Source organism: Thunnus thynnus, chromosome 3, assembly GCF_963924715.1.
Source record: "Thunnus thynnus chromosome 3, fThuThy2.1, whole genome shotgun sequence".
In the NCBI taxonomy this organism is placed as follows: domain Eukaryota; kingdom Metazoa; phylum Chordata; class Actinopteri; order Scombriformes; family Scombridae; genus Thunnus; species Thunnus thynnus.
Genome location: NC_089519.1, coordinates 6,652,080 through 6,667,271, shown reverse-complemented (window position 1 = coordinate 6,667,271; position 15,192 = coordinate 6,652,080). Strand labels below are relative to the sequence as shown.

The 15,192-nt window shown below is 40.2% G+C and overlaps 2 protein-coding genes across 2 annotated transcripts; both read left to right on the top strand.

The window, feature by feature from the left end:
- Positions 1-389: 389 nt before the first annotated feature.
- zgc:136908 (Transitional endoplasmic reticulum ATPase) lies at positions 390-7,800 on the top strand. The gene is made up of 18 exons (XM_067582703.1): positions 390-691; positions 979-1,090; positions 1,175-1,347; positions 1,447-1,589; positions 1,765-1,895; positions 2,392-2,523; positions 2,648-2,750; positions 2,897-3,030; positions 3,115-3,250; positions 3,357-3,469; positions 4,200-4,364; positions 4,471-4,593; positions 4,683-4,895; positions 5,015-5,193; positions 5,310-5,439; positions 6,576-6,734; positions 7,032-7,183; positions 7,302-7,800. Exons 1-18 carry the CDS (start codon positions 669-671, stop codon positions 7,405-7,407), a joined length of 2,427 nt encoding a protein of 808 aa, XP_067438804.1. The 5' UTR covers positions 390-668; the 3' UTR covers positions 7,408-7,800.
- A 1,280-nt stretch (positions 7,801-9,080) lies between these two features.
- ndufb7 (NADH:ubiquinone oxidoreductase subunit B7) lies at positions 9,081-14,991 on the top strand. Its single transcript, XM_067582692.1, has 3 exons — positions 9,081-9,352; positions 14,096-14,264; positions 14,837-14,991. The coding sequence occupies exons 1-3, from the start codon at positions 9,241-9,243 to the stop codon at positions 14,922-14,924; spliced, it is 369 nt and encodes a 122-aa protein (XP_067438793.1). The 5' UTR covers positions 9,081-9,240; the 3' UTR covers positions 14,925-14,991.
- Positions 14,992-15,192: the final 201 nt, after the last annotated feature.

Here is a 15,192-nt window from a genome sequence, read left to right as displayed (position 1 = left end):
GCGAGCAATCCGACGAGGACAGACCATGCCGCGTTTTAGGAAAGAAAGGACTTGTCCAGGAGACGAGACAGATTATAAGTCTGTTCTTTTGGAAAATAGGTTCTGTACATCATTTATTTTGGCTGATAAATATTTCACAGTAAATCAGGAAGTGTTTTTCATGATCAGATAGGTTCTTGTGCTTGCATTTGCTGGTTAGAAGCAGGGGGAGGAGGAAATATCACACTATATCTGTCCTGGGACTCTCTCCAAGGTAAGTGCTCAGGATCTGTGTGTGTGTGTGTTTGTGTGTGTGTGAGAAAGTGTGTGTGTGTTTGCACACAATGGTGTTACAAATAAGACTTGGAAGCAGATGGGCATATTTGTACCTCCACTGTTAAACAGACAGGCTGCAGCACCCACAAACATGGTGGTTCAATGCAACAGAGGAAAGAGGGGAAACTGAGACTCTCAGCTGGGAACTTCTGGGCTGCAAGAAGACCAAAACCACACCGGGGCAGATCAGATCAGTCAGAACCTGAAACCTTTGGCACCGATCAGGGCAGAAAGCAGACCGGACAAGATCAGCCCTCTGAATATAACACAGTAAACAACTGCAGACGACAGAGAGGGGCAGAGTGTGAAAATTATCAGGAAAAAATCTTCCGAGACAAAGGAGACAAACAGTCATGCCAGGCTCAGGAGGAGTAGAGTGAGTGAAACAGCTGCATCTGTACAGTATGTGTGTGTGTGTTTGTCAATTTTGTGTCAAGAAATTGTTAAAATTTTAAAAAAAATGATCAAATGTTTTGTTACATTTAACTCATACTAATTGAACAGGTTAGGATATCTCCACATGTTTACAGACATGCTGTGATATAGTTGCTACGTGCAGATCCAGAGAGAGTCTAAATACAGCTCAGCGTCACATGAGGAAATTAGAGCTAGCAGTGCAGAGCCTGTGTGTGAGTGTGTCATAATGTGCCTCTTGTTTGGAAGCCCAAAGGGAGAAGATTTCTCAACTGCCATCCTAAAGCAGAAACACAGACCTAACAGACTCATTGTGGATGAAGCTCTCAATGAAGACAGCAGCATTGTCAGCCTATCACAGGTGTGTGTGTGTGTGTGTGTGTGTCAGGTGTGAATACACCACAGTCCTTTATGTATTTGTTCTCAGACTCATGTTTCCCACCAGAACAAGACGGAGGAGCTGCAGCTCTTCCGGGGGGACACAGTGGTGTTGAGGGGGCGGAAACGCCGTCAGACAGTGTGTATCGTCCTGACGGATGACACCTGTGGAGATGAACGGATCCGTATGAACCGCGTGACCCGCAACAACCTGCGTGTCCGGCTTGGTGATGTCATCAGGTAGATCTCACAAATGTGTCTTTGTGTAAAGGTTTACAAGTGAAGTTTGAGGATAACTTAAGAAATATCAGGAATAATCTTTTGATGTTTTTTTTTCAGTATCCATGCCTGCCCTGATATCAAGTATGGAAAGAAGATCCATATCCTCCCTATAGATGACACCATTGAGGGCCTGACAGGGAACCTCTTTGAGGTTTTCCTCAAACCATACTTTCTGGAGGCATACCGCCCCGTACATAAAGGTACCACAACACCTCTGACACAGATCGTACCGCAGGAACACATTTGTGGTCAGCTTGTTTGTTATTTAACAGCATGTACCACTGAATCATATCATCACCATAACAGCACCCTAAACACATCCGGATGCTCCTGTGTATGTAAGTATAAGTATAGTATAAGTATCTGTATTGACAGGTGACATCTTCCTGGTGAGGGGGAGCATGCGGGCAGTGGAATTCAAGGTGGTGGAGACAGACCCCAGCCCTCACTGCATCGTTGCCCCCGACACTGTCATCTACTGTGAGGGAGAGCCAATCAAAAGAGAGGTCTGTGAGAGATTTATGAGCCTCTGGGTTGTGTGTGTGTGCACATTCAGTGGCAACTTCTGAAAAACTTATGAGGTTTGAAAAAATGCTTCTCCGTCTACTACAGTTTTTTTTCTCCCACCTTTTCCAGCTGTTTGTCACTCATTCCTTTCCACAATACATTGTATTGTGGGACATTTGTGTACAAAATCTAGTTATTTCAGTATGGTATACTAACTCTTTGTCAAGTACTTTTCACATAAAACATTAGATTATAATATATAGTATTGAAAAACACAGAATCAGCAATTGTGACACAGACTTGATGGCATCATGCAATTTATGCTGCAAACATCCTCATTCCATTGAGATTGAACTCAGTTGGGTTGAGATAGGGATTATGCAGGCCACTCGAGTAAATTAAAGTCATCAGGAACTGGTCCACTGAGTATGTACCATGTTCATGACTGAGAATTAACTCAACCAGATCTGACTGTTGCGTATTGCCCTGTGACAGGACGAGGAGGAGAGTCTTAATGACATCGGCTACGACGACATCGGAGGCTGTCGAAAGCAGCTTGCCCAGATTAAAGAGATGGTGGAGCTTCCTCTCAGACACCCCGGTCTTTTCAAGACTATAGGAGTGAAGGTGTCATACACACAGACACACACAAACTCTGAACACATCCATCCACCAATCTTCATCCTTCCATCCTAACATTAAGACATTTCTCTTTTCGTGACTCAGTGTATTCATCCCTCCTCTCCCTCAGCCTCCCAGAGGTATCCTCCTGTACGGCCCTGCAGGTACAGGGAAGACCCTGGTTGCGCGGGCTGTAGCCAACGAAACCGGTGCCTTCTTCTTCCTCATCAATGGTGAGGCTTTCTTCTGCTCACACGGTGTCACAGTGAGACCGTCGGCTGCTCATGCAAAGTGGAAAAGCTGACAAGAAAGTGTAACCAATAGATATTTTTTTCTGCGTGAGAGAAAATGTGTTTAAAATGTGTTATTTTGTGACAAGGTCCTGAGATCATGAGTAAGCTGGCGGGAGAGTCAGAGAGCAACCTGAGAAAGGCCTTTGAGGAAGCAGAGAAAAACGCTCCAGCCATCATCTTCATTGATGAGCTGGACGCCATCGCCCCCAAGAGAGAGAAGGTTAACAATATGGAAGTTAAAAAGTTTGTTTCTGCTGTCGTCACATCATAACATGGGACTGTGTGTGTGTGTGTGTTTGTATAGACGCATGGAGAAGTGGAGAGACGTATAGTGTCCCAGCTCCTGACCCTGATGGATGGCCTGAAGCAAAGAGCTCATGTGGTTGTCATGGCAGCAACAAACCGACCTAACAGTATTGACGCTGCACTGAGACGCTTTGGTTAGGACATACACACACACACACACACACACACACATACATACATACATACATACATACATACATACATACATACAATGACAAATCTGGTGATGTCTCTATCCAGGCAGGTTTGACCGTGAGATCGATATTGGAATCCCAGATTCGACTGGCAGACTGGAGATCCTGCAGATCCACACCAAAAACATGAAACTGGCTGACGACGTCGACTTGGAGAGGGTGAGAAAGTGTAGCAGCCCAGTCCAAACAAACACAAAAATGTACACGTTTAGCTTTTAAGGGAAATTCCTTAAAACTGAAAGGATTAATTGATCGACAGACAGTCAATCTGCAGCTATTTTGAGAATTGACAAATTCAAAATTTTTCAAGCAAACCAGATACGACGTACTTCCAGCTGTGCATGTCTGACGATGTGCTTTCAGACCATTGGTTGGACAAACAAGAAATTTAATAGACCAGGAAGTAATTTGCAGATGAATCGATGATTAAAATAGTTGTTCCGATCTTTTAAAGTTGCAACAATTAGCTGACATTCAATTAGTCAATCACCAACTATTTTGATAATCAATTAATTGTTTTGAGTTATTTTTTAAGAAGACATGCTAAACTTCCTTGTTTCCAGTTTCTTAAATGTGAATATTTTGTGTTTTTTTTGTTCAACTCTCTATGATAATGAACTGAATATCTTTGGGTTGTGAACTGTTGGTCGGAACAAAACAAGACATTTTAAGTTGCATCTTGGACTTTGGGAAATAGTGATTGACATTTTTCACCATTTTCTGACATTTTATAGACCAAACGACTAATCAAGAAAATATATTGGCAAATTAATTGATAATGAAAATAATCCTTAGTCGCAGCCCTACAGTGTTTTTATGCATGTGTGCCGCATATTAATTCAGTCTAATGTCACTGAGTCATTTAACATGTTCAATATATGTTTAACAGATCGCCACAGAGACCCACGGCCATGTGGGCGCTGACCTGGCTGCTCTGTGCTCAGAATCTGCTCTGCAAGCCATCCGCAAGAAGATGACCCTCATAGACCTGGAGGACGATACCATCGATGCTGACCTGCTCAACTCACTGGCTGTCACCATGGACGACTTCCAGGTACACAAACACACACACACACACACATACAGACTACAGCTCCTCCAGAATTGTCATTTGTAAGCACACAACTAAAAGCTTGACATGAATATTTCTTCTCTCTCAGTGGGCGCTGAGTCAGAGCAACCCGTCAGCTTTGAGAGAAACTGTTGCAGAGGTACCTCAGGTCAACTGGGAGGACATCGGAGGACTGGACGAGGTCAAGAGAGAACTGCAAGAACTGGTTCAGGTGGGAGAAACACGCACACCAGACACCGCACATATCTACAAACACAAGCCTCATCAACAATCCATCAATCTCCATCTTTCTCCTCTCAGTACCCCGTCGAGTATCCAGACAAGTTCCTAAAGTTTGGGATGACCCCATCTCGGGGAGTGTTGTTCTATGGTCCCCCAGGCTGTGGGAAAACCCTTCTGGCTAAGGCCATTGCCAACGAGTGCCAGGCGAACTTTGTCTCCATCAAAGGACCCGAGATGCTCACTATGTGGTTTGGAGAATCAGAGGCCAATGTCAGAGATGTCTTTGATAAGGTGGGAAGAAAAACATGAGTTTCTGCATACTTAACTGGGATTTGTAGTCTCTGTTCTAAGCAGATCAGATATATTCAGTCAAACCTGTGTTGACCTAATGACCTTTTCCCACTGCCAAGGCCAGGCAAGCAGCTCCCTGCATCTTGTTTTTCGACGAGTTGGACTCCATTGCCAAATCCAGAGGAGGCGGTGCTGGGGATGCAGGTGGTGCAGCCGACAGAGTCATCAACCAGATACTCACAGAGATGGACGGCATGTCCGACAAAAAGAATGTTTTCATCATTGGCGCCACAAACAGGTGCAGATGTGGGATTGATGATTTCTGAGTCATGTACTATGTGTCATGATTATAGCTTGACAAGTTGGCAAATTTTAAATTTATTTCTCATTCTTTTCATCCCACTTTCACACCAGACCAGACATCATAGATGCAGCCATCCTGCGGCCGGGCCGTTTAGATCAGCTCATTTACATCCCGCTCCCAGACAAACGCTCTCGGACCGCCATCCTACGCGCCAACCTCCGCAAGTCCCCTGTCGCACGTGTTAGTGATACACACACATACACAAAGACACATTTTCCTGTTAATCTCTCTTCTTCATTTACATATTTAAAAGTATGAACAGAAAATCACAAGTATTAATTTTGAAGAATGTTCTTAATTCAAATATTAAATGTATTGTTGAATTAATCTGCTAAAATAATTCTTACATTGTAGGTGATTGAACTACGTGTATTGTTAAAGGCATACTATGCAGGGTTTTCCTAAAAAACAATGTGTAGACTCATACAAGAGTAATCCCTCTCAATCATCATTTATGACCCACTAGAAGTGTGTGGCGGTGTATTTATCTTCAGCGACTCTGCCCTCTGCTTGTATTTTTGTTATTTTCTAATTATTTTGCATGTTCGGGACGCTTCTGGGCTTTGGGCAGTGAGTGTGTAGCGCCCAGCCAATAACAGCGCACATGGTGTGAGGTTGGCATTACATCATCAGATTACATCTCTGTCTCCATCTCTCCTCTGCTTTGCTCTGCTCTTTGTCTCTGTGTCATGGATGTTTAAAGAGCAGCGGGTCTGTGTGTCTGCTTGACCGAGGGCGGGGCTGAGCTACACACACGCAGAGCAGAGAGGCCACAGCGGACAGGATGAAGCTCTGCATGTGGCACCTTCTCACAGGGTTGTCATTTGTGCTTTAGAGCATAACTGCCATGTAACAATCACGGCTTTATTCTTGCCAGCACTGCTCGCTCTCTTCATTCATTCTCTAGCTTGCTCAACCGCTGCTCTCTCTCTCTCTTTCTCTCTCTCTCAGACACCAACCAACAAATCCTGCATAGTATGCCTTTAAACTCTGACAGTCATTTTAATGAGCTTCCTATATGTTTTGATAAAACCTTAGGCTGCAAAAACTGTCATAACTACATTCAACAGATAAATGTAGTTGAGTAAAAACATGAAATCTCACTTTAAAAAGTGCCATTACCTTGAAACTGTAGAACGTGTGGTTATCAGGATAACTTAGGTTAGCTTCTCACTTCTGGTAGCACTATTTTTTTTAACTATGAACTCACTCATACACAAAGAACATCACCAAATCATGTAAATCGAAGGATTCAATATTTTCACAACACCATTGTTTTTCCAGCTCTTTCTCTTTCCTTTCTCTCCTTCCCGTAGGATGTGAATCTTGAATACCTGTCTGGCATCACAGAGGGTTTCTCCGGAGCTGACCTGACAGAGATCTGCCAGCGAGCTTGTAAGCTGGCCATCCGTGAGGCCATCGAGGCTGAGATCAAGGCTGAGCGTCAGAGGCAGAGCAGACCAGGCATCCCCATGGTCAGACTTTCTGTTGCTGCACTGCATCCTTGATTATACATGACATACTGTAATATTTTAAAGAGGGGAAAGCACTCTCACACACACAGACACACACACTCCACACCTCAAAGCAGTACCAGGCTGTTTGTGCTCGGTACAGAATGAGAATGTGGAAGATAAAAAGTTCCCTAAAGGGCGGCTGTGTGTTCATGTAACTTTCAGCCTTTGGACTGGGATCACACACACATACATGTATACAGTGTACAATGCATATTGTTTCCACATGTGGTCATAATGTATTTTCATGGTCTGCAGGATGAGGACTTTGATCCAGTCCCAGAGATCAGGAAGGACCATTTTGAAGAGGCGATGCGATTTGCTCGGCGCTCTGTTAGTGACAATGACATCCGCAAATATGAGATGTTTGCTCAAACTCTGCAGCAGAGTCGAGGTTTCGGGAACTTCAGGTACACACACAGATACAAGTACAATACATACATACAAGTGATTCACTACAGAAAACCTCGTCATGAGTTGTTTTGGTTTTTTTGCTATTAATTTGACCCTGTTTTTTCCTCCACTTAGGTTCCCCTCAGCTACTGGTTCCCAGTCTGGAGGTCAAGGGTCTGGCTCTGGGTCAGGGAGGCCAGGCCTGTTCAGAGAAGAAGGTGACGATGATCTTTATCAGTGACAGAAACATCATCGTATAACGGAACAGCTGCACAATATTTTCCTCTTCCACGACTGTGCTTTTGCTTCCTTGGAAGAATGGAAACAGGAGAATAATGGGAGTGGAAACGGGAAACAGAGGGACATGATCGTAAAAATAATTGTAAGGAATCTTTTTTAAAAGAAAAGAAGAAGATTTCAAACAAGAAATCAGATGAAAAATGTTGTTATATTATGTTATTATATAGAGTTTCATGGTAAAAACCAATAGACATGTTAGACATTTGCACTGAAATAAAAAATAAAAAGCACTGGGTTTGTACACACTGTATTCTGCCTGCACTATGAAAACAATGTAAGTTGTGTGTCTGTGTGAGTTGAAAATGTAAGAAATAAATATATTTGTATGGCTTTATGATCAGTCTTCAGTCTTCTATCTTGGAATACTGAATGTGTTGGTTTTTTCTTACATGTATCATTTAAGAATACAGTTTAGAATATAATTAGTTTCAGTTCAGTAACTAAAAGGCTCAGTTCACACAAACTGTATAAAAAGGTATCTAATAATGCACATAGTCTCAGTTTTATTAGCAGAAGCTGTGAGGTACCAATACACCACAGTTAAAATTAAATGTAAATGGAACCTCCAGATTTTATTTGAGAATTTTAAAAGCAATGCGTCTTTCCAGCAATGTTTAGGGTTCTTTTGGTTATCTAACTCTGGACACTTTTTTAAATTCTTTTTTAACCTTAAATATGTGACACACAGTGAATCTGAGGTCTTCAGGGCCCCGGGGGGTCTGGAGCTCTTTACAACATTTATGAGATGTATGATGTGTAGTAATGTTGAATTATTTGGTACTATACAGCAGCAGCATTGTGTGTCTGAAGCAAAATTCCCTCTGGGAAAATAAAGTCTTATCTTATCTTATATACAGTGTGGTTTGGGGCCACGGTGCAGTAGACCACTAACTTATGCCACACTAGAAAATAATGAATATTGAGCTGAACTGTAATGTTTGTGTCGTTTACACCATTAACCTTAATCCTGCCGACTGGGGTCCCTGCAGAACCCAGAGGTTTACTTTTTGCCATATCTTTTTTTTTGCCATATAACTTTATTCTATCATTCCAATTTTTCATGATTTTGTCAATCAATTTGTTCCTAATGACTTCATATCATTGTTTTCTGTTTGATTTAATTAGTGCCTTTTAAAAATACCAGTCAAAAGCACCCAATTCTGCCTCTGCAGTTTTAATAGATGGAACTATTTATTGAGTTCATGTTTGCCATGGGTCCCAATTTAAAGTATCACACACTATGGTGGCTTTGTGGAAAGATTGTACTCGAGATAAAAAAGTGCAGTTGGTATTAAAGAAAAGTATATATTTTCATCTTACACAATATGTAACTTTCCTTCAATAATAATAATCTGTTTTTTTCTGATGATATTAATCACATAACTACTGATGATTTGAGTAGAAATAAGTTAATATTTTGCTATGATGGTTGTTTCTCACAGTAGTTTAGTCTTGGGAACCAGTCGGTAGTCCTTGTATGTTAAATATGTTGGTAAGATGAGGGTTAAATATATAACTGAATCAGTAATTTTGTCATTATATTGATAATGACATTTTTAAGTTGTCAGCGGAACCTTTGTTACTTGGTTACGGGGACGGTGTTTCTGATACACCGCTCGGCTGTTATTTCCCGGGGAGAGGCGGAAGTGGAGACAGCGGGCTTGTGGAGGTGACCGAATGGCAGATAGCTGAATAATTTTGGAAACACTAGATTTTAGCGGAGTTTAAAGCGAACAGAAAACATTATTATTGTTTAGCTAACAGTGCTTAAACCATGGGAGCTCACCTGGTCAGACGGTACGTCACCGAGACGGACACCGAGCCGGACCCGGCGAGGAAATACGAGTTCGACCCTCAGTTCGGCTTCCCAGAGAGAAAAGAAAGAGGTTAGTGTGTATGCTGACAAACTGCAGCATGCTGCAGACTGGAAGTAGTCAGCATGGTATAACATTAACCTTTAGCTGCATATGTTAACTAGAAGCTCCCATTTATTTCTACGAAGACTACAGATGTGCCGTAAAGCTGCGTTAACTGACGCTGAATGTCATCTGTGTTGTTACTAGGGCTGTAGTCTCCTGGTCGATTAGTTGGTCGATATGCTCTCGTCCGATCAAATTCTCAGTGGTCGAATAATCGCCGTGTTACTTTTATAAGGAGAAAAGTGCTACATCAATAGATTTCCAGGATTAATCCATTTTCTGCGGCGGCAGGGACAGACTAACAAATTACCTGTGAAAACGGGGGTGTATTCAAAACACCTCCGTTGTTTTCACAACTGTGAACTCGCTCAACCTGATGAAGACTGCTGGGTCAACCTGTACTCAACGTTTAATGAACGTTTACGCACTGAACGTTTAGTGAATCAGTGTTTCTCCTATGATTACAACAATGATAACCCCCACCAGGCTTATATATATACATATATAAACAAACAAATGTATATATTTTTTTATTTGTTTTTAACCTTTACTTTACCAGGCAAGACATTAAGAACAGTTTATTTATAATGACGGCCTGGCAAGTGCCAGAAGACATGTGAAAGGGGGAAGGAGGGCAGGGGACAACAACAAAAAGAAGAACAACTAATCAAACACAAGTAAGCAGTAAGTAAAGTAAAGTAAAACATACACAAGTATTAACCAAATAGAAGTAAAACATTTACAAGTATCATTGAAAATATCCATAAGTAGGCCCTTAAAAGCAGAGACTGAGATAAACTTATCCAGTTTTAGTGTTTTTGTAACAAATTCCAGTCATTAGCAGCAGCAGACTGGAATGACAACAGGCCAAAGGATGTGTTGGATTTAGAGGCATTTACTCGACGTAAGAGGAAGACCGTGTGTTGTTCTTGGTCACAAATATTGGCTGCAATAAATGACTTAAATTGGGGGGTGAGTGTCCAAGAAGAGTTTTATAAATAAGCGTAAACCAGTGTATTTCAGGACGAGTATGCAGAGAGGGCCATTTAACCAGAGATTACAGAAGACAGTGGTGTGTTTTTAAATGGAGCGTTCAAAAAATATTTTTTTAATGCCAAAAATAAAGCCAAATATCCATTCATTCAGAAAACAATAGCATTTGGGAACCTCTGTGCAACGCTGTTCTGAAACATGAGTCAACCTCTGTGTCATTACCTGGGAAAAGTGAAGGGGGTTAGCTCCAAAGTTAGCAACCATGGGTTAGCCTAACCTGAAGACACTAAACAGAGAAATAGAGAAGGGAGAAATGTGTGGCTGCTGAGTTCACTCTGTCCCGTAACATCCAACAATCACCCCCACGTGACTAATCGATTAGTTGAAGACTATGTACGATTCCAGTTGAACAAGATTTTCTTTGGTTTATTAGAGCCCTAGATGTTACTGAAAACTGAAAGAACTGAAAAGTTGGATCGGTACATCCCTATTTTAGATGTTTTAATACAGAAAGTGTTTGAAACCCATGACCAAAATAGTCATACTTCTTGTCATTGTGTTACTTATGGATGGAATTATAGTGGAAATAAATTATTCCCCTTTTTGCTGGGGACCCCTAGAACTCCTCCAAGGACCCCTGGGGGTTCCCGGACCCCACTTTGAGAACCACTGACTTACGACATGTGTGACGTTAAGACAGTAACAGAAAACAAGTAGGCATCATAATAAAATGAAGATAACAAAAAGGACATGACTTCACTTTCAATTTGTTGATACAGTTAACAGCACAAAGAGTAAAAATAATAATAGTAAATAAATACATAAATATAACAGAAAAGTTAGGCAATACAATTAGATTTCTTTTAAAAATTCTTGGAGCACATTATCTGTATGTGCACATTTTTTATTGTTTATAAGTTGGATAGACTCAAATTATGTTGTTACTGTAACCTCCTAAGTCAACAGATAAAGACAAGATATTTATATATTTGACAAGTCACAAGCTGATCATCATATGTTTAATGTAAACTACTTTTTTAGCTGACATTCTCAATTATTTCAGAAGACATTTGAACCACCAGACACAGGAACAGTTTCTTCCCCCTCGCTGTCACACTTATGAACAGTTAACTCACTGTAGCACTGTGCAATAACCCTAAACACTATAATACCCTCTGAACCTACAAATTATATATGTATATTCATTTAGTTTAAATTACAAAATGTGCATTCCATCTCACTCATTACTGTATATTTGAACAGGATGTATATATATTGTACTAATTAAATACATTTTTCACCATTTAATATTTATCTCAGCACTCTTCACTTCTTTGCACTATTTGTATCCCGTTTACAGTTAACAGAAGATGTTTCACCTGTATATTATCATTCCTTGTGTATTTTTCTGAAGATTGTTTTGTTATTATTCTGTACATTGAGAGCCACTAAACCGGAGTCAGACTGCTTGTATGTGTAAACATAATCGGCCAATAAAGATGATTCTGATTCTGAAATCTAGATTTCAGTTTTAACTCAAATGTCAGCTGACTTGCTGTGTTGGTTAGATATGAAGTATGTTGCTACCAAAGGTGCCTGGTTGGTCCTGATCATCATATTGAATCTGAGGCCTTCAGGGCCTGTGGGGATCTGGAGCTCTTAATGTACAGTGTGATTTGGGGCCACAGCACAGTTGCCCACTAACTCACGCCTTGCTAGAAAATAGTGAATATTGAGCTAAACTTATATTTAGCAGGTATTTTGGTAGTTTTTTTTTAATGTGTAGGTACAGATTCATGCAAAGGTAAAATACACATAAATACATATGACATGTTATTTCTTTGATGTTGGAGAACAATTTAATCAAGACTTATTAGTTAGTGTCAAAGACTGATTGTGATGTTTTATTGAGACAAATCCTGGAGCTGCACCAAACATAGAAAGGTCATTCTGTGTCAAATCAGATAAAGTTGTTGTAGCACCATCTCAGATTTCAAACCTTGTCTGTATCATGAATGGGTCCCAAAACCAAGGCCTGTAAAATATTTCTGTTCAAATTTTTATAGCTTCAAAAACACCTTTTATGTACGTGGAGTAGCCAGCAGGAACATATTTAGATGGAAATAGCTTGATGTGTGGTTATTAAGGTTACAAAGTGCCAGCGTCCTTCTGTTTTTCCTTCATACAAAAATAGATTTGAGAGATATTTTACTTTTAGCAGAAAAACATCCATTTCAGGATTGTTTTGCCTCAGTATCTCCATGATTATTGAATTCCTGTGCCATAGGAATAGTAAGAAAAAAAGGATAAACATGTTTTCAGTATGTTCATTGGAATAAAGGGCATCTGCGATGGGAACTGTGTCTCCAGTAAGGTCCTGGATATTGAAAATAAGTGAAATATTTTGATAAAACCTCTGGTATAAGGAGGAATAAGTGGTATCATAAATGACCCTTTCAGGCTCCAGTGGGAGTATCTAAATATGTTTCCACATAAAAGGTTGGATGTGTTTATACATGTAAATTTACAGAGTGAACGTTAGAAAGCTATATGCCCTGATAGTAAAGAATATAGCTTGTTTAATGACCGGCAGTAAAATGAGCCTACAGAAACCACAACAGTATTTCTTTACTCCAATCAGTATCTCAGAGGCTGGGACACAGAAGTATAGATGATAAAGGAAGACCCTGTTTATTCATTATGGATGGAGTTAAACAAAGCCTTTAACTATGTGTATTTATCTATGAAGGGAACATGGAAGGATATTGGCACTTTTTACACTAAATATACATACATTAAGCTATTTCGACATTTCCATGTTTCTACTTTCTACCCCACATACCATTTTGGTCCTGTGAAAATGCTCAAATACTGGCACAAAATTAACAAAAGATTGTATTTGAAGAAAAAAAAAAGATTGATACCATATGGGTGCAAAAAATGGGTTTATAAATACCTTCAATGTGACTCTTGTTTAGGCATTTTGCACTTTTTTCCATATCTAGGGCCTTATAGAAAATCAATAGGCATGCAGTACAAACTTAATGGTTCAGTCATACTGAGAACATGTTTGTCTTCCATCCTACAAAGTTTGATGAGGTTATAAATAATACTTTTCAAGATAATAATGACCAAACATGGCTTCCCAGATAAGATTTTTTTGGGAGTAAAAATTTAACAATATCAAGGGTCCAAGAAATATAAAAATGTTGGAACTGAACTAAAATATTTTACAAGCCTTAGTTTTTGGACCCAAACATTATAAAGACAAACGTTGAACACAATCTGAGACGGTGCTGCAACCAGTAAATGAAAATAAACCAGATTTAGACATATTATCTTAAGCATAAATAACCACAGTCATAAAGTCATGGTCAATGGACCCCACTTTAAAAATGTCACCTTGTCAAATTAATGAATGGTGCACTTTTAGCTTGATGCATGGAAGGGGCTTTGGGTTGGTTAGGAAACCCCATGTTTGTATAAAAGAGTTACAACATCGAGAATATTAAATGCTATGAAAACTATGTAGAGTCTATCCTGGACCGGACTTGTATAACACAGTTTCGACCACTCCTTGAAACTCTCTCAAGTATCATTTAACACCAAATCCAAGTCACAGTGTAGCCGCTGACTCATGTATATTATCAGAATATGTATTCACATCAGATCCTTGTACATTGAAAGATGACTGAACATGTTTTATCCCTTCGGCAGAGATGGTAGCCAGCCAGGACCAGATGAATTTGGCCCAGCTGCCTTTGGAGCAGAGGGACTACTGTGCTCATCACCTCCTGAAACTCATGAAGTGCAAGCGAGACAACTGGCCCAACTTCCTGGCCTGCAAGCATGAGAGACATGACTGGGACTACTGCGAGCACCAGGAGTAAGTGTGTTACAGTAGAGAAAGAGTTGAGATATGAAGGTTGGGTTTTTTTTTTATATGACTGACTTTTCTAGACACTAAAAGCAGACCCTTTTTAATGGGTTAACTATATGTAAGGCCATTTGTTATGTATAGAGAGAAAACTGAGGTTAATACAGTCAAAATGAAATCAAATGGACAAAACAAAAGCCCAAGAAATCCGTCTAATTTAACTAGCTAGTATCTTCTAAGTAGTATGACTCAAGTACATGTTTTCAGGATTGTCTAAACTAAGAAATTTCTATTTTCTAAAATCAAAATCCACAATTAAATCCCACAAAAACTCAGAAATCTGGATATATTCTTCTCCTTATTTGAATGCCTAGTCTGTAGTTGGGCTTTAAACATTGTACTATTTCTAAATGCAATAAAGAAAAATATTTTTTGAAGTCAGAGCATTCTTCAGTGTGAGTTAAACTTTTAACGGCACTTGTGAGTGAATTCAAGAACCTCAATTTCCCGTCCTTGTTAAAATGTGATATATATATACATCCAGCTTGTTAACTGTGGACTCGGTGTGTTTCTGTCTCCAGCTATGTGATGCGTATGAAGGAGTATGAGAGGGAGAGGAGGCTCCAGCTGAGGAAGAAGAGGATTGAGGCCCAGGCTGAAGCTGCATGAGCAGTACTGATTTCTTCTCTGTATATACCCGCTGCTGTTCACATTAAACAATCTTGTTTAAGCTCTACACACCCGGAGTCTTGATTAATGTCTAAACACCCCGTTCTTCTCTGGCAGCTGTTTTTTAATTTGATTTCTACAGAGGAGTCCATGGTCCAGGGACAAAATGATTGGTCTTTGTCAGTCAGCACCACCATGTGGCCATTGGTGGAAAAACTCCTCAACTGTGAGACACTTGTACCCTTGTTCAGGACACTTCTGCCTAATT